The sequence below is a fragment of the Strix aluco genome, chromosome 3 (assembly GCF_031877795.1).
Source record: "Strix aluco isolate bStrAlu1 chromosome 3, bStrAlu1.hap1, whole genome shotgun sequence".
Classification (NCBI taxonomy): domain Eukaryota; kingdom Metazoa; phylum Chordata; class Aves; order Strigiformes; family Strigidae; genus Strix; species Strix aluco.
Window position 1 is genome coordinate 129779369 of NC_133933.1, and position 18827 is coordinate 129798195.

Here is an 18827-nt window from a genome sequence, read left to right on the forward strand (position 1 = left end):
TAATGAAAGGAAGAAATAAAACTGAGCTGGCATTGCTGAGTCACTGCTGAGATTTGAGACTGGCTGGCTTGTTGGTGGAGCTCTGCTCAAGGTGGAGGGACCACCCTGCTTTTGCAGGTAGCAGAAGGGATTAGGACAGGGCTCACCTAATGAAAGGAGAGTAGGATGGTAGGAAGATTGACTGAAAGGAGGTAAAGCAAAAGTAGAAAGCAGCTTTTAAGGGTAGATTGTTAGAGTCTAATTGGGGGTAAACAAAATCTTCTAAAGCTTCAGCACTCTTGCTAAATGCTAGGCCGCTCAGGTCTATTGGGCAAGGGTCTTGTTTTTCCTCTACACCCTTTTAGTGCTCAATGTAAAGCAAGAATTTTTGTGCTATCTGGCATCTGCTTTCTCTCTGCTTCAGTACACTTAAGACGTCTACGTGAACTACTCCAAGCCTTCCACTAAGGATGTGAGACCCCAGACACCACCACTTCCCTGTCAACAGAACAGCTTCCCACGATGTGGCTGAGGAACTGGAGACAGCAGCTGTGGCTCACACTGTTTGCCTTTGCTTACCTGTAGACAGCAAAGTATTAGAAGCAAATGAGACACTGGGAACAAATTGGTCTTTCCTTTAATCTGACATTTCCTCCTGAGTCTTCTCTTCACTTTGCTGCTTATTCCTGGAGCAGTTTGCTGTTAAGCTGTGATAAGCATCCCATTCCCACTCCTTTTGCAAAGCTTCTGTGCCAGGAGACCTTCGGGCTTGGAACACACACGCTGCCTGCGGGATTGCCTACCTGGCAATTATTTGTATTGTTTTGTACCCACTCATAGCTTTAACCTGCGAGTCCCTTGAGGCACAGGTTATGTGTTTTGTGTGGTTCACTCGGCAACCATAGAGCACTTCACTCCCCTTAGGGCATTGCATAAAGTGTTAATAATAAAATCCTAGGAAATGTATTTGGAATTACAGGCACGGGGATTTTCTCATTGTCGTTTTTTACGTTACCGCTAAATCTTTATGCAGTACCATAAAGCTAATACTTAGCATAATGAAAGACATGTGTGTCTTTAAAACTCACCCAGGTCAAAATGATAGAAGCAAACATCACCCAAAAAGAAAAAAAAAAAAAAAAAGAAAAGGTAAGTTGGAAGGGAAGCAGCAAAGAAGGGTGTGAAATGAAGGCTGTGCTTTGCAAGGTGCAGAACCCAAAGGGAGGCAAGAAAAGCAGAGCAGAAACACAAAGGTCAGCCATGGAAAGCAAGCCAAAGGAAATGAAGTCTGAGGTGGGATTTGAAGGTGGAAAGTGAGGCTCTTTACTCCCAGGGGAGGAAAGTAATGTAAACCCAAGAGCAGTCTGGACAGGTATGGATGTGAAACACAAATAAATGAAATGTTTTCACCTTTAGTGCTTGGGAGATGAGAGCTGGGTTGCTTATGAGCAGAAAAGCTGAGATAAGACCCTGACTGTGAGGGTACAAACTGTTTCAATGTCATATGGCTAGCTGTTGGTTTTGAAGCCCAAGACCTGTGGTCTTCACTTGGCTAGTTAAGATTTTCTTTGGCATCGAAGCAGGCCTTGGTAATGTAGGTACTGTACATGCTGAGCTAAGCTATTCTCTCCTCAAATGGCTTGCTTGCTTAGGTTAAAACACATAAGTTGTTTTGCAGGTTGATAGCACCAGAGTTCTGCCAAAGATTCCAGATTTCACAAACTGACCATGAAAAGCCAGCATCTTTGTTACAGGTCACAGCGTACGTGCTCTGTCTTGCTCAGGCTACAAGGCTGCATGGGTCATGCTGGCACTTGTAGTCTTCAGGGATCACCCATAAAGTAGTGCCAACTGCTTGCTGACAAGTTTTCCACCTGCCTTGTGGCTGAAGTAGTCCGGTCACTGTCATGTTTTTAGTAGCGACCACCTTAATTTGGTGTTTCAAGACAAGATCACCTATTGCTGGATGTAAAAATCAGCATTTCGGAGTATGGCCACTGTTGCTAACATACTTAAGGATGAGGAGTGTGGAGATGTAATCACATACATTCTCCCTCTTCTTTCCTGCACATTATTCATCCTCTGTGCATTGCAAGTGCCATCTTTCTTCATCACAATAACCACTCCAAACTTCTCTTTTCTCTTTTTCTTCCCTTCTTTCATCCTTCTTTATGCTTCCTTAGCTCCCCAGGAGTGGGACGTCTGCTTCTGGCTTTTTAGAAACCTTTGTCTAATTGCTTTGGCACCTGAACAGCCTGGCTTATTTTTCAGTATCAAGGGGATGGAGACAGCAGTGAAGATCCTCACTCTCTATACTTTCTAGCAAGTGTACAAGAGGCTGAGATAGCTGTCCTACAGTAGGAAGCCTCAGGAACAGGAAATATTTTGTTTCCTCCTGAAATAAAACAAGCTTTTAGGCTTTCCCTGTTAGGACAGCAGTGATTGTTGCCATTCCCTACTAGCTGTTGTGGAGCTTGGGGATGAATACCCAGGTTCTGTCCTTGCCTCCTCAAGCAGTTTTTTCCGTACTAAATGATGTCACTTACAAAGTTTGTGTTGCATCTTGCTCATGGTTACAGTCATCCTGTCTTTCCTTCCTTTGATACTCTTGATGCCAAAGTTAATTTAGAACCAAATTATAAGCCTTTCACCTTGAATTCTGAAATTTATTAACTGCAGTGTTCTGTGTAAATACTTACTGCTGCTAATGTTAATGAATGTGGAAAAATAGTGAAGCCTGTAAATCCAAATACAGTCGGAACATCTTATGTCTTCTTTAAAGCACAGTGTTCACCTTTGCTTTTATGCTGCTTGGAGTATAATATGTGCCTCCAGGAACTTGGAAGCTAACGCTGCAAGAGAGTACAGAACAATACAAGTCTCTGCAGAAATGTTGCTCTGATAACTTTGCTTTTTTGGCCTACATTTCTCGGTGGTTATTATTTGTTAATTATGTTATATAGTGCTCACAAGTGGGCTAATTGCTTCCCCAGAGAGCTTACAATAAAATGATGGACAGAACAAGGGCAGGATGTTACACATATCAGATAGTAAAAGGGTAAGGTAGGACACGGGCAATATGGTTAGTTAAACACGTCTGTGTTTGAAAGCGGAGTAGCGTTATGAAGCATAGCATAGAAGAGTTGGGTTGGTTTGTGAGGGGAGAGGATGAGTGCTAATTTGAATTGATCTGAGGAGTTGACTTGTCAGAATAGTTGTGCAAGGAAGCACCAAAACTGAAGGCAGCAATGGAGAACAAAATGCATAAATTTATGAAAGGAGGCTGTAAGGAGATTGTACCTGGCTTGGTTATAGTTGCAGGGCTGTACTGTGTGAATTCTTGAGAACAAGATCTATATGAACTGTAGGTAGACTGCATGAGTGATATTCCTTGAAAAATAAAACCCTTTCCTCAGAGAAACTCTTTTCTTCAGACCCTTATAGATGGGAGAGAAGAAAAAAATGGGCATACACATCCGTGCAGTTGTATTTCAGATTTCAGTTCTCATTCTTGCTGTTTGTTTTTGTGCATCTGTCTTTTAGTCTGCACGCTTTCAGGCAGGAGGGCTCTGCTGGTATTTATGGTCTATGCTGCTCTAAATTGTCATGTTCTGATTCATTTTCCTGTGCTGAGAATACTACTTCACACCTGCTTAGAGCAGAGGAACCAAGTCATGATGAAGGCACACTTAACAAATAAGTGACTAAAAAGTGACACAAGATATTTCTCAGCAGCTCCTCGGCCACTGCTTGTGCTGAAAAACAGGAAATGTCTGTACCCTTGCGCAGAGGTCTGACTTGATTTTGATACGTGGATCAGCTCTCGAGCATATTGCCCTCTCAGAGCAAAGAAGCGGAAGAGTTTCAAGTGTGTATTTTCCTTTTGAGAAGCCTTTTCTAAGGGGAATGGGAAAGGAGGGAAGGTTTGGCCAGTTAAGTGATCTGCTTCAAATGCTCCTAGAAGCACTTTATTTATACACAGATACGCTTTTCTACATTTACTGTTAGAAAAGAGAGAAGTGAAGTTTTTACATAGGTGGGTGGTGTTTTCAGATTTCAAAGTACATGTAGTTTCTTCTCCCAGAAGCCAAGCTGTGATGCTGACTCTGCTTGCTCCCAGAATTGCTACCAGAACTCCTTTCTCTCTGCATGCTTGCATTGATTTTTATTGCATCCTTTCTCTCAGTGGTTTATCTTGGCATCTTAAATCTTCAGAGCCCTTAATTAATACATTTGCTTGGATTCAGAGTTTGACTGACCAAGCCCACTTGTTACTTCTCATGTAGTCCGTTCAGTTTCTTCTGTATCTGTGGGGTATAGGAAGAAATCCTGAACTCAAGAATCAAGAAGGGTTTGGTCCTCTGAATGCTGATTAGAAGGGATTAACAGCACCTGCCTGTTCCTCACACATTACAAAGGGATAATGAAAAGTGCCCAGGGAATGACATGACAGTAGTAAACTACTGCGTGAGGAAGACTTGGATTGCTTCTGAGTGTGCCTTGCAGTACTACTTACCACATGGACTGGGATGACACTACTGGGATGACTGTCCTGGACATGTCAAGGCATTGACATTTAGAGGATAGGTACAGGACAAAAAGACCAGTCTGCACTGGTTTGATTATAGTCCTGCCCGCTCCTTTAAAATATAATATTTGAGAGTCTCTTGATGATTTGATTATAGACAGTATACTGCAGAACAGACAAGAATTGTGATGTGTCTGTTCGCTGGTAAGTGTCATACCCATGTAGGGCTGTCAGGTGAGCGAAACAGTGGGGTTATTTCACTACTTGCCTAGTGCCTTGCACATCTGTGATACCTCTTTGAAGGATCTCAAAGCACTTTGCAAACACTTAATGAAACTCTTAGCTCTGCTGCAAGTTTCATATAGTTGATAAGGCATGTTTTGTGCTTTGATAACCTGTGCCAGAGCTGGAGGGAATAATTTTTTTCTCCAGGGTTTCCCACCAGCTGGGAAGAGAACTTGGGAAACGTGACCTTCCCAGTCCTGTGCTCACTTTGCCGGACCATACTTCCTCTGTTATTCAAGGTGAGAACAGAACGGTTAGAATTGATTTAGGTGCTCCTGGGAAGATGAAGTCACTATGTTTGGATCTCTGTATCGTGCCAATAGAGAGATCCTAGGGGAAATCTCTTCCTTTAGTTTTGTTTATATTCAGTCTAATGCACAGATGTAATTTGCAAGGAAATGCAAAGGAAAAGAGGTTTTGCTGGCCTCAGCAGTGTAGCTGGAGTGAAATGAGATGTCGCAAGGATATCTAAGTGTCTCTCTTTCAAGATATGAAAAGGATTTTTCTTCTCTGTGGTGTGCTGGTTTTTTAACTCTTTCCCTTACGTGCCTTCAGTCTTCAGCACTTGCGTGTTATCTCACCCCTTAGCCTTTCACAGGCTGCTTTCTGCTCATGGATTTTACTCACTGCCTTTGTTTGCTACAACTTAAATGAATGCTTTTTTTTCCTGAAAAGCGTAAGAACAGCAGGAAGAAGTTTGTGTGCTCTGTGCAACACGGTATCGGGGTTCCCAAGCCGACATTAGAAATACAGGTGTTGTAACTGCTAGTATTGTAACTGTTAGTACTGTAGGACTGACCAGGATCTGATAATGACAGCTGGAATGAATCCCCATGACTATCATTGTAATCAAGTCTCTGGCCAAAATTTAATCCATTGCACTTTTGCAACCCTGTTGCTTCCTGTTACGCTGTTGTTTTCAGGCTGAAGGCAAAACCCAGCTGAGTATTACAGGTTATTGTATGGCTCCTGTTTCATTGATGGAAACAGGCTGGGATCCAGTACGTCATACAACAGTAAAAGTGTATTGTTTATATGACAAGCAAATGGCATTTTGGTTACCTAGAGATTACATTCAGCAAGAGAGATGGTGGCTTTCTATTTTAGCAGTAGTAATGTGTGAATTATAAGAATAAATGAAAATGCTGACATTGGCCACTCGCTGAGGGATGAGCTTTTGGCAAAAATATAAAATAGAATTACAAGACAGCCTGGGAGAATTTGAATGCAGTTTTAATAGAAACACATCACCACAAAATTTAAAACTAAAATAAAAAATTGAGTCAGCAGATACAATATAAATGTACTTGAAAACCAAGCACCTCTAGATTTATACAGTCGAATGAAACAGGTACTGTTATGTGGTAATAAAACCGCCTCACTAGGATACGGTGCCACATCAGAACACAGGTATCCAGAAAAATTGTGGAACCTCTGTCCTTGGAGGTTTCCATGACTCCGCTACAAAAAGCTGACCTGGTCTAACATTGGCGGTAGTCCTGCTCAAGGCTGGAGGCTGGACTAAAGACCTCCAGAGATGACTTCCAAACAATGATTCTGTGAATAACCCCAAAATTATTCTAAGCAGAGATTTACTACAATAAAAATCCCTGGCATTTTTAATTGCAAGAGGAGCAGTCGGACTGCTCTTTCCTTTGTAGTTGCAGATGAGGCAGATGTGGCAAAAATGGATCTTCGTAATTCCCTGCAGAAAACGTTTGGGGTTTTTTTAAAAGATTTTTCCTTGTCCCCTTTCCATTAGATACTTCCTAATCTTTCTCCTTGTCTTTGCTGGGTGAGAGACAGAGCTGATAGTTCATGTGGAGCATAGTAGTTAATATCCAGCTGCAAGATAGCAGCTGATTTTTCAATGTGTTCTAGCACAGAATTTATTTTTATGGAGTCAAACAGGAAAGTGCTTCTCTATAGTAATTGGAACTTGTCCTTTTAAAAAGTGCTATCATGTCATACAGCACGGCCAGGTATTAGACATTCAGGCTTTTCATTCCATTTCCCATAAGTGGATTCCTTGCTATATTGGCACTCAGTATAAATAGCAGTAAAATTAAACCTTGCTATGGTTATGTGAGGTATCCTGGTGATTAGAATACCAGGGTCAACAAAGGAAGGAAATTGCAGGTGACCTGAATTTTTACCATTTCTTTCCAGGTTTAGTGTTCCTGCTTTTCATCTCTTTCATTAAACCCTCTTTTATTACCAGGAGGTCAAATTGTATCCCTGTTTAATTTTTAAAGCATTACAGGGCTGGAAGATGCTTCCAGAGTCCAGATCTTCATTCTTCCATTCCAAGGAAGGATTAACTCTACCTAACACTTTCCTGGTAGTTGTCTGAGTTGCTTTCAATGTTTGAGACTCCCAGTGGTTGTTGAGGCTTCACATACATACTGATAGATTTCTCCTACTAGCAGAGTTTCATGTTGGTAATTTATATCTGCTGCTGCTTGTCCTCTTCCTCATAAACACAGCAAAAATCGTCCCCTTTTCTCTTTGCATCATCCCTTTCTGTAGTGGAAGTCTGTTATCATCAGTTCTTCTTAAGATGCTGTCTGCAGCGTACCAATCTTAATCAGGTAAATTGAAAGCATTAGAGCCTCCTGGGTACCTGTTCTTATGCCAGAATTGACTTCAGAACTGATGGTACGTGGCCTTATTTATGCATGTATTTATTTTAATCCTGCTTAAACTCATCAGGCTACAAGTCTTTGTTCACTCTCTTGCCTGTTTGATCCCAATCCAAATGTTTATGCTCATACTTAACTTTAAGTTGTCAACTCCTTAAAGCAAGACTCTGTCATCCTTAATGTCTGCAAAGCTCCAGAGTGACTCTTCATAAATAATCTGCTGTGCTTCTCTCCATTGCAGCTAGACCTGGGTTAGAAAGATACAGAGATGCCCTCAGTTCTTGCCTGTCAAGTTTTATGCACTGCATGGGGGTCATACCAAAGCACCTCTGCAGCGAGGATCTGAAGCAGCAGAAACAGAGCTGGATTATATTAATCTTATTGTTACGGTTTCTCAACAAGAAAGTAGCTAATCACTGTGGTTCAGCCAGGCTGCAGAAAGGGGTTGTTGCATTTTAAAGCTGTGAATGATCGTGTGTGATTGCCTTGTAACTCAGGCTAGAGGTTTAGCCTCTGCTTACTTCATCTAGCGCATTTTCTGTAATTTAAGTGAGAATCTACTGAAATTAGAGTTTAGCTTTATTCTGCCTTTATGCTCACCCCTTCTGTACTTTTGTGTTATTTTTGTGAATTTGACCTAACAAAATTGCTTGTGAAATAGTACCCCCTCATTTGCAAATGAGGAAGCAAAGGCATGTGAAATTACTTAAGTAATTGTAGTTCGTATGTGGCAGATCTGAGGCAGTATAGTAGATTTTTTTGGCTCCCCCATTCTAAGCTTGAAGTGCTAAGAAAGAAAGACTTGCAGTCTGAAGAGGAGGGAAACTTCACTGAATTAATCCAAGATGCTTCTGTAGCTTATGTACTGCCACCCTTTGTCTTTGCTGATTGGTTATATCTCTCTTTTCCTCCCAGAGTAACATGTGGATGCAGTTTTTCTTTTTGGATTTAAATCTCCAAAGATATTTGGGTTTCAGACTCATTTGATTTCATGAGGTGTCTAAATACTTTCCACTTCGGGCTTCTACTGTTGCCAAACTGTTTTCACAATGTGATGTGAATTGTTTGTATAATGGACCATAATCCCCTATTTTTTTCGTCACTAAATAACTGTGGCTGAAAGGTGCTCTGAGAGTATTATGCCTTAGAGATGCATTCCAGATCCTGCAGGAATCAAGGGAACCAGGATTTCACTCTGTATGTTTAGTGTACTGACTTAAAGATTAAATCAGCATTGTGTGTCTTAAGTGAAGAAAGCAGGCAGAAAAAAAAAAAACCACACCAGTGGTACTTAGAGTGCTTTATGTGTTTCAAATTATTTTCCATACATTTAACTAATTACATAAACAGATGATATTTACAGGGGACTGCAGGCTATAATTGACCTTCATCTTTTCCTGTGCACTTCCCAGTCTCTCCTTGAATTTTCCTGTTTCCTCTTAATCATTCTACACTTAACACCAGGTTTCAGGCAGTCCTTTTCTCCTGCTTGGGACCATCCTACCAATGCCCAAGAGGCCAGTATTCCCAGCTCCTTTTAACTTCATCTTCTCAGACCGATTTTCACAATTTTAGAGCTCATGGTGTGGACAGACATACTTCCTCCAAAGCCCGATCTTCAGGCCTCCCACCAGTTACAGCACGATTGCTCTTCTCCTTTTACGTGATCATCAGTTCTTCAGAGCAGGAGTGTTTCTTTCTTTTATCTTGTGTAATAAATTGCTTTTCAGAAGTTGCAGCAACACAGTACACATTTACGTATGTATATCTTATTTTTCTTTGAAGCTTTTGTATGTGTGTGTTAGGGCAAGCAGGGGGGGAATTGCATAAACTGTGAGTCTCCTGGCGAGAGGTTAGAGCAAACCCATGTTTAGAGTTCAACAGTGTTCCCATGGCTACTAGGACAGGTACATCACGGGAGGGGGAACATTTCTGGCATTTAACAGCCTTTCCAGGTGATTTATGGTTTCACATAAGCTTTTCCTAAACTGAGAGGTTTTCTAGGGTTGGCACCTCTTTGCTTGTCTCCATGCCCTGTTAGTTCTGTGTTCAGTGGCCCATGGTTATTAAAATTCTTATCAATAAAGGAGTTTCTGAGCAAGGTTCTTATTTTCTGGGATCATGCATACCTTCTGAACTCAGCTTAACCAAAAGAACATTTTTTTTATGCCTAATGTATTTTATAAAAGAAATGTGTGGAGTTCACGTAATATTTGCCTTCAATTACAGTAATTAAGTTGTCAGGACTTGAAGTCACCAAGGGAATGAGAAAATCCTTTCCTGGTTGGCCAGGGTCTGGTCACAAGTACGTTTTACATATGGGGGTGGGGAGGGAAACTGTTCTGGCTGGCATCTGCAGCAGAAAACCTGGGAGACTGTTTGTCACTTTGCAATACAAGGTGTCAAAATCCTGCTGTGGGTAGAAGGAAAAGGAAAAGAAAGTGACCTGGTTAACTCTGCTTTAGCAGGGCATCTATTTTTGATCCGCACTAACGCTGCTTGCTTAGGTTGGGAGGTATATCTTATTAAAAAGAGAATGACTACAAACGTAGCTCAATCCATTTAATCTGTGGATTCTGTCTTGTCAAACTTCTACTGTGGCTCCCCTCTCAAACGTAACCTATATGTATAGAAGTGTGTAGACACATGCTTTTTTCCCCCCCCCCTCCATGTTCAACATCTCTTTGCAGACTTCTTTGCCAGAAGTCGAATAGTTTTAAGTTACTTCATAAACTTTACCTGAAGGCACACTACAAGGTATTCCTGCAAGAAAAGTACCTAATTTTTATAAGTGCCCACACAAACATTACTGGAATCTCAAGTGTAGCGTTACTTTCGTTCCACTGGAATAGCTCTCTTGAAAGCAGATGTATGAGGAAATCGCTACTCGTAATGCATCACTAATGACACAAATTTTTGCATTCCTGCTCATGTGAGTAAAGGTTATGGATGCATAAGGAGTCAGACCTGCAAAACCTTACTCACAAACCCTAATAAACCCCACTTCAGCTAGCAAGTTTAATGATGCCCTGAAGAGAGCCAGATCATTTATCTACACCATCATGCAGTAACTATGAAGTGTTGAGATAAGTGGTTTTATATCTCCCAGTTTGCTACTGGCCTTCACCCTGTGTGTTGTTTTATGCCAGTGAAAGTGCGCGTGAAATGTTACTGCTCTGATTTGGTTGTATTTTATAGTCATTCAGTTAACATATAAGATGCACGGGTAGAGTGGATGCTCTTATCTATCCGTGTATTTATGAATGGAATAACAGTGAAGTATCTCTGTCATACTTGCCACACTTGACCGTACTACCTCCCGTTCAAGAAGCGTGTTGTAGGCCATATGTTGGTAAGGATTCCACGCAGTCCTTACCTGCTCAGCTTTTCCCATTGAGGGGGGTGGGCTTGGTTATCTGCAGTTCGTGTGAGGCTTAAAAAAAAAAACAAGGGAAAAGTTGGGACATTTCCAAAAGTCATTTGTGACTTTTGCCAAGCAAAAGGATATGGCACAAAGTATCCATGTAAACAAGTCTGAATTTCACCTGCCTTTTTGGGTTGTTTATTTTTTAAGTCACAGATCGCTTAACAAGTTATGTATTTTCATCTTGTTGCATTTTTTTGCTTTTTCAGAGTCAGTTCTCTTCATGCCATACATAACATCCAGCTCCAGACCTATACTTTGCTTTTTGTTTTATATTTACTTTCTAGATACTAGACTCTTTTTATAGATACTCACCTGCAGCTAGAGTTCAGCAGCTATTTATTTTGTGTATGCAGAAGCCTTGTAAGATCTAACCTGTGATGTTGTTTTTGCCATCTGATAACGTATGATCAAATGGAGCATGTTTAAATAACAACATCTAGGACACAATGACAGTAAACCAGCTACGAAACAAACATTTCTAAAGATCAGATAAGATGGAAGAGATGCATCAATGCTGGATTGCTCTGTATATCATAAGTTCTTGCACTTTGCTGTAGAGGTATTCCAGGCATGGGATTTCCTTTATGCCACAGGCTAATAGGTTGTGCTGTATTATTTTTCATGTTGCTTTATATCTTGTAGAGACCTGTGCCTTTGCAAAGTGAGTGTAATATACTGAGTGTGATAGTATTATACATAATCTGCATGAGTTGCACAGGAGTAGGTAAACAGTAAGAAATTCAAAACAACAGGGAATTGTCTTGTTTTGTATTCTCTTGCTGCCTTCTGTACTGCCACCTCTTCTCCCTAAACCTACTCTATTTTTGGCATTAAGGGCTGCTTCTCACTTCTGCCCAAGTCTGTACTTTTACAATTCATTCTCAAAGCACCATCTTGGTTTTTAATATTTTTCTGATTAGTCTGCAAAAAAAACAGCGTTACGTTTAAACCCATTATTTCTGACTCTTACTCCTGCTCCTCTTTGTTCACCTGCAGGAGGATATTACCGATCCTGAGTCTCAGGAAGAGCAGCAGAAAAACCACTGGCTATCTGAGCCTGCAGACGGTTACAATACAGTAAAGAGCGTTCTCACTGTACAGGAATATTTCGCCAAGCGCATGGCAAAACTAAAGGGATCCCAGAATGTAGCAGAAACAAAGGTAGACAATTCCTGCCCAACAGCTGACGAAACTTTGGAGCCTTCAGAAGAACTGAAAACTAAAGTCAAAAAGGAAAAGAAGAAGAAGAAGAGAGGTGAGGCAGAGAGTACAGAGCACTGTGAGAAACCAAAAGTGAAACAACCTAAGATAGGTAGCTTGAATGGAAAGGAACTGGATGTTCCGTTAAATGAATGTCACTCAGGGAAGAAGAAAAGGAAACATAAAGAGCAGCATGAAGAGGAAAGCATTAGTTGTGATGAAAACATGGGCAATGGAGAAATTTATACAGGAGTATCTGATGGAGAAGATGTCAGTGTAAAGGACTCTGAGGCAAAGCAAAAGAAACGCCATAAGAAGAAACACAAAAAGCAAAAAGAGGAGACAGATGAGTGTATGGAAGGAGTGCAGAGAAAGAAAAAGAAGCACCGAAAGCACATTTAACCATTTAAGAGTCGAGCTGGGACTCCGAGGTGATTTAAACTTTAGCATGTTAGAGAAGTCTGTGCAAACCCACCAGCCAGACATCACGTTGTAATCCAGTCCTGAGCACGCTGCTCTACCTCCAGCTGAAACCACAGACTGTGTTTCATTATAGTTCTGTCAAGTAAAAACATGGTGACAGGCCAGCAGGAGCTTCAGTGCCATGTTAAAAAGGCATCCGTGTGTAGGGCGAAGTCTTGCACGTCTGCAAAGCAAGATTTGGTAAAAACTAGTTGGGATTTGCCTCTTCCAGGATGGCAGACGGTTCACCTTAGTGGCTTTGCAAGAGCTGTTTGAACCCAGCAGACTCTTTGCTGCCTTCAGCCCAGACCCACTCAGGTGCAGCTCCATTCAAGTCAGATAATAGCATGCAAAATCAGGCCTGGTTTTAACCACTGTGGTTAAGACTGTGAAAGGTAGTGACTGCTGCTTCAGACTGACTGTGTTTTTCTCAATCCAGGGGGAAAAAAAAAAAAAGTCACCCTACTACTGCCTTTATTATTAAAGCTACTGTTGTTTTCACTTCTGATAGCCCAGCTCTGCTTCAGGAAACAGGAAGGGTTTTGCAAAGCTGTATGTATTTTTTCACTGATTTTTGCAAAGTTGTGTCTAATTTTTTCACTGATCTCCTTTTAGATATAAAATGAATGTTATTTCTTCCTAAAATACTTATTCTAAAGGTTTACGCCTGAGTGTCAGTACTAAAGAATGAAATAAAAATGCCTCTGTTTCCTAGCCAGTTGTTAACCATTGTCAAACAATTGTAACTTTGCAGCAAAGCTGAAGGAGCTGTGCCTTTATTAACCATATCTAAATCTTTGGTTTCCAGCAACATTCAGGGTACTGTCAGTGATGCACCTGGCATTCAGAAAGTTGTCTTGGATAGAGCAAGGTTTTTTTCTGAAATTAGGAAGCCACATAGATTTTAAAAGCATAGCTGGTCAGATGCATTAGTACTGCCACTTAGACACTGAAAACTTGCAATTTAGATTTATAAGCAAATTAGAGCTTGTTTCTAGTTGTAAACGTGAAGTAAGTAATGCTGGAACTCAGCACTACCATAAGCAGTTCTGTATGAGATCTTAAACAGTCAGCATGAATTTTGACATGTTAATCTCATTCAGCTAAGAGCTGTCAGAAGAGATGGGTGAGCTTGGAAGTAAAGTGGTGGAATGGGAAGAAGCATTCACCATCCTGGAGTCTGGTTCTGATATTGCTTTGGCCACAGCAAACTGACAGCACAAGGCTGAGAGCAGCCAGCTATCATGGCGTAACCCAGAGTAGCTGACCAGAATTCAAATCCGTGAGCTGTTCCTTTGACTTTGGGCCTGGCTGTGTTTCATCGGTGTAAATCTAAAACATCCCATTGGCCTGCTCTGCTGAATAAAGTGGGTAGATGTTTTTATTGTCTTAACTCGGTTGAGTTGCCTAACGTGATTTTGAAAACATTGTCAAGATACAGATGTTAATATGAAAAAATTTCCTTAAGCTGCCTTTATTGTCCAGTGGAAGAAACTTAAGTCTGCAGCACACAGCCCACAGCTTCAGATGTTTTAGTTGCAGCTGAACTCTTCGTTTTCAAGAGATCTTGGTTTGCAATGCACCTTTCTTGCCCTCAGGACATGCTCATTCATTGCAGCAAAATTATTGTAGTTTTACTTATTGTAAGGGAGAACAAGGTGCCTTTCTGTGTGTTTCACTGCTGGCATGCCAGTAGTTTTTAACCCTTGTAGCATTTGCTTTTCAGTACTATACAAATATTAGCCATTATGAAGCTGCTATGGCTGGGCTTCTTCCCTGGCTTCCTTAAAAGAAATACCACTTAATACCATGAGGTTGGTGTAGAGTTGTGAGTAAGCTCCATGCTTGAGGTGAAAAAAATAATCTTCTCAATGGGAGAAGACTGCAAAATAGATCTTTCATGTTACATTGAAGCATCCTAAGTTTTGTGGATCCCCTGCAAAGCAGCCTTTCTAATTTCTTGCTCACCACAAGTTTGGATTTTTGTTTGTTAGTAGAAGCCAAAAGCCTGACTGTTTCCAGTGGGGTTTTTTAACTCTTAAGCAGCTAAGCTTTACAGTCTCTCTGAGATCTCAATTTAAAAAGGTGCTAGTCAAGGAATAAAGTTTCCTTCTCCAAATACTGCTGGGCTTGTTTGTTTATTCTCTGTGCTAATCTTCCATGAGTTTGTGTGTGCTAATTCTTCGAGCGTTTGGCCAGATTCCTGTGTTAGTTATAGAAAGAATAAAACCAGGAACACATTTTTAAATTTGTGGTGTTACTACAGTTAAGTACAGTATACCTAAGATTTAAATCTGGCTCAGATTGAAATATCAGCTACAAATAGAAGATTCTCTGTTTGTACAAGAAGAAGTGGGAATTTCACTTTATCACAGGAAATGTGGGATTTTAATGTGCCTCAAGCTCAAAGAAAAATAGCATGTGCAGAATATGGGTTGGAGGAGGAAAAAAAAATCATAACAGACTAGTATTTGAAACAAGCAATTCATTTAGCTGTGCTCTCTGTGTGTTAGTGGTCAGCCAACTTTGCATTACTCGACAAAAAGCTCTTCTTACCAGATACTATCTAGTGAAATGGATGATTGAAACAACAGGAACATGTTTCAAAGTAATAATTTTTTTTGGTTTTTGTTTATAGTGGGTTGTGAGTCCAGTTTTAACCAAACTCTGGTTTGGCAAGAAGGTCTTTTTTAGAAAGCATAAGAATTACATCATTACCCAAATGGTGAAATTATCAGAATGTGAGCACAAAGAAATTATGTGGTTTCATTTCTGTGAAAATATGACTTTTAAACAGTCATATATATTTGTTATATATCATGTCCATTGTTATATATTTGTCCATTGTACTCACACACTGCAGCACAAAATGATGTACCTCCAAGTGAAATTCCCTACAAAATGAGCAAAATGAGAGTCACCACTCTGCTTTCACTTCCAAATCGAGGATGATGCGCACACAGCATAGATATTAAAATGTTTTCAGTTTTAGTAATCCCAGGTCACCGGTGACATAAAAGAAAATTTTCCTTTTTGCATCAGGAGCCTTACAGAGATGATGGTTTCTTGTGAGTTGCTTCCATTTTTTGCAGGTACGGTGGCGTTCTTTGCTTTGAGCCCTGAAATTAACTCTTGGTGCAAAGGCTGCTACATACCAGGCTCCGTGATTTGCAATTGCAATCTTATGAACAGCAATATATATGCTGACTTTTGTGCTTGTAAATACCCGCAAGCACAAAACTGTATCCTGGAAAGTAGAAGCCACGGAAAAGGAGCCTGTTATCAGCATTGGCCCAAAGTCTGCAGGAGTTTTGTGGGCTTCAACTGTTCTGATCGTGCTGTGTCTGACTCTGCAGAGCTTTCCTTAGAGCCCGGGATGGGAGACCGTGACAACCCAGGTGTGTGGAACAGGCACCATTCCTTGAATTTCTTTCCAAGAGGTACTTAGCTCTAGCGCTTTACACACAACCAGTGTGTAGCAACAACCAGGGTTAATTTAAAGCATAGATGCGTGATGCTCGTAAGTACAAGTTTCAAGACAACCCATTAAGATTTCCGAACTGCCTGTCCTTACATCTGTATGAATTTCAGTCCCTTAGATGGTGTCTAAGAGGCAGCTGCTTTGTGAAATTTAAGAAACGCGTTTGGGGACAGTTCAGCGTCGTGTTCAATTAATGCAATTTTCCTTGAAGCAAAAGGCAGTTGTGGTGCTGACTTCTTTCAAATCATCAGCTCTCGGCAAAGTAAATTAGCTGAATGCACCAATGTAATTAACCAATTTTCTCCTGTTTAAACACACAAGACTGAAGTTCTTGAAGCATCCACCTTCAAAAGGCACAGTTTACGTCATGAAACCTCCAAACCTGCCAGCACTAAGAGGAGGAAGGAAGCTCCAAGAAGAGAGGAAAACCACACAAAGTCTATTGGAAACACTGCATAGCATCAAGCCTATCTTAAAAAAAGATCTTACAATAGTGTGTCCTCAAACAGCGTGAGGATTGCTAGCATCTGAAGCAGTCCTTTGCTTAATTCCTCCTTTCTGGGCAGTATGAGCTTTGCCACGCAAAGGGTTATAAATCTCATCCACACGGTGTTAGCGGCCGAGGATCTGAGCTCACAGAGACTTGGACAATAACCAAGGCTCCGTACCTGTCCCATGCAGGGATCAGCAAACTTTTGCTTGGATAAGCAAACTTTCAGTGATGTGGGAATGGGGAATATGGTAAAAATAAAAACTTTTGCGGTGGCAGAAGTGGGAAGATTGCTCCAATGCCAAATTGAAGCTCGATTTCTCAGCAAGTCAGAACTTAAATTCTGCTTCTGAGTCACTCAAAAGACTTCTTTTTTTTTCTTTGTAATTTTTGTAATTTTTAAAGTATAAGAGCAAAATTCTGCTTGTCCCTTTTTAACCTAAGGGGACAAAAATATTTTGTAGCCGTTAAAGCTGCGTTTTAAAAATAGTAAGAGCAGAATTATTCAGCACCATGAGTGTGTGTGCTGAAAATTTTAGCGCTTTTTTTTTTTTTTCCTGTTGTTTTTTTGGTCTACATATTTCGCTGCGGGCTGTAGAATGGGAAAGCTCTGGTTTCTCCTCCTAGCAAATAAATGGTCCCAGTAGCGGCCCCTGGGGAAAGGTGGCCCCGGGGAGGACGGGCAGTGGGCAGGGTTGGTTCTGTGTCGGTGCAAAGCAGCTGGGAGCTGCACCGCTGAGAGACGGCTCTTCTGCTGGGAACCCCCAGCTGTCTCTGCAAAAACTGCCCTTGGGACATGAGAGTTTCATCAATAATTAAGGAACATGTGAATATTGAGCTAATTTAGGATTTGCACTTTCTCACACATTTAAATGTCTCTGAAGAGGGGTGGGGGGGTGGGGAGGTTACTTGGTGAAAATAGACCCTGCCGTTTGCAAGCCGAGTAAAATGCCAGATGTCGGATCCACGCCAAAAAGGGATATTTTTAAAGAGTGGGGCTGGTCTCGCCTGTACGGCGCGAAAGCTGGGTTCGGTCACGGATTTTCTGCGTGACCCATGGGAGTTGCTGCCACTGTTCCCCATCCGTGAAAATGGGGAGAACAAAGCTTTCTTCCACCCTTTGTCTGCTCGGTCTATTTTAGCTTGTAGCTTTTAGCCGTAATTTCCCTGCTCTCAAAGCCCTGTGAGAGCTCTGCTGCTTCCTGTGCCCCAGATACAGGTAAGCGTTGCACCAGAATCGGGAAGGTAAGCATAAAAAGTAAAGATGAGGTTTTCCAGACTGCTGCTAATTACCCTGATACGGTCGCAATTAAAAGGTGGCATTTTCACATGGCCCCAGCTGTCTTTATGTAACGTAGAGCTTCCTACAGGACAGGTTTAACCAGCATTTTAGGTAGGGTGCAGAATGAAACCCATATTACTAATGCAATCAGAATGCCAGGTGCTAAAGGAGAGGGGGAGAAAAAAAAAGTGTTTATTATTATTCTTGTTTGACCTCAGAATGCGGTATGGGGGCCTCTAGGAAGGTGCTGTTGTCCAGCACGGGAGAAAATCCAAATGAGAAATATTTTGCAGTATTTCTTTGTCTTGCAACCACACAGGAGTCCCAGCATATGTCTCAGGGGGAGTTCTGAAAAGCCACGTGAGTTTTCCCCTGCGATACCCGAGGGAGATCAAACGCTGTTACCCCCACGATGCGGAGGGAATAGAGGACCAGGAAAACCCGGTGAGTTGCTCCGAGAGCCCCCAGGCATCTGCAGCAGAGGCAGGAGGTGGACGTGGGTCCCGTCTTTATCCTCGCCCAGACCTTTCCTCCGTCCTGCAAACCACACCTCGGAAAGGCAGCGCAGGACGGAGGCACTGCCGCATGTCGTGTAAAAGGGCTTCAGTGGAATTCAGCAGTTCCTCTTCTTTTCCCTTGAGGGGATATACTGCTACTAAAATTTTCAGGCCTCTGGGGCCTCGAGTATGAAGGTGATATTTTTATAATAACGACGATATCCAGGCCCTGTGCATCCTGAGGGTTAAAAAATACCACTGAGCGGTGTAACACCCTATTCAAAATAAAACCTTGTAACTTCAGGCAGTCTCTTTTTCAATGCACTTCAACCCCTACTAAAGGGAAATTAAAAAAAAAAAAAAACACAAAAAAAACAACGTTATGGGGTTTTTTTCTCAACCTCTTGCTGCCAACCTCTGCAGCAACTCCCATCTGCAAAATACACCCAGGAGACCTGTTCAGAGCAGGATGGAGGGTTTGGCATCCTCCCTCCCTGCCCCGTCCTGGCACTTCAAGGCATGAGACGGGACTTTTGGAGAGAACCGGAGCCCGC

General features: G+C 41.6%; 1 protein-coding gene across 1 annotated transcript in view; it reads left to right on the plus strand.

The window, feature by feature from the left end:
* Positions 1–14644, plus strand: part of PINX1 (PIN2 (TERF1) interacting telomerase inhibitor 1) — a 61896-nt gene extending 47252 nt beyond the window's left edge. Inside the window, exon 7 of the mRNA XM_074820279.1 lies at positions 11858–14644. Within this exon, the coding sequence (XP_074676380.1) occupies positions 11858–12463 (606 nt within the window). The 3' untranslated portion in view covers positions 12464–14644. The remainder of the gene's footprint in view (positions 1–11857) is intronic.
* Positions 14645–18827: the final 4183 nt, after the last annotated feature.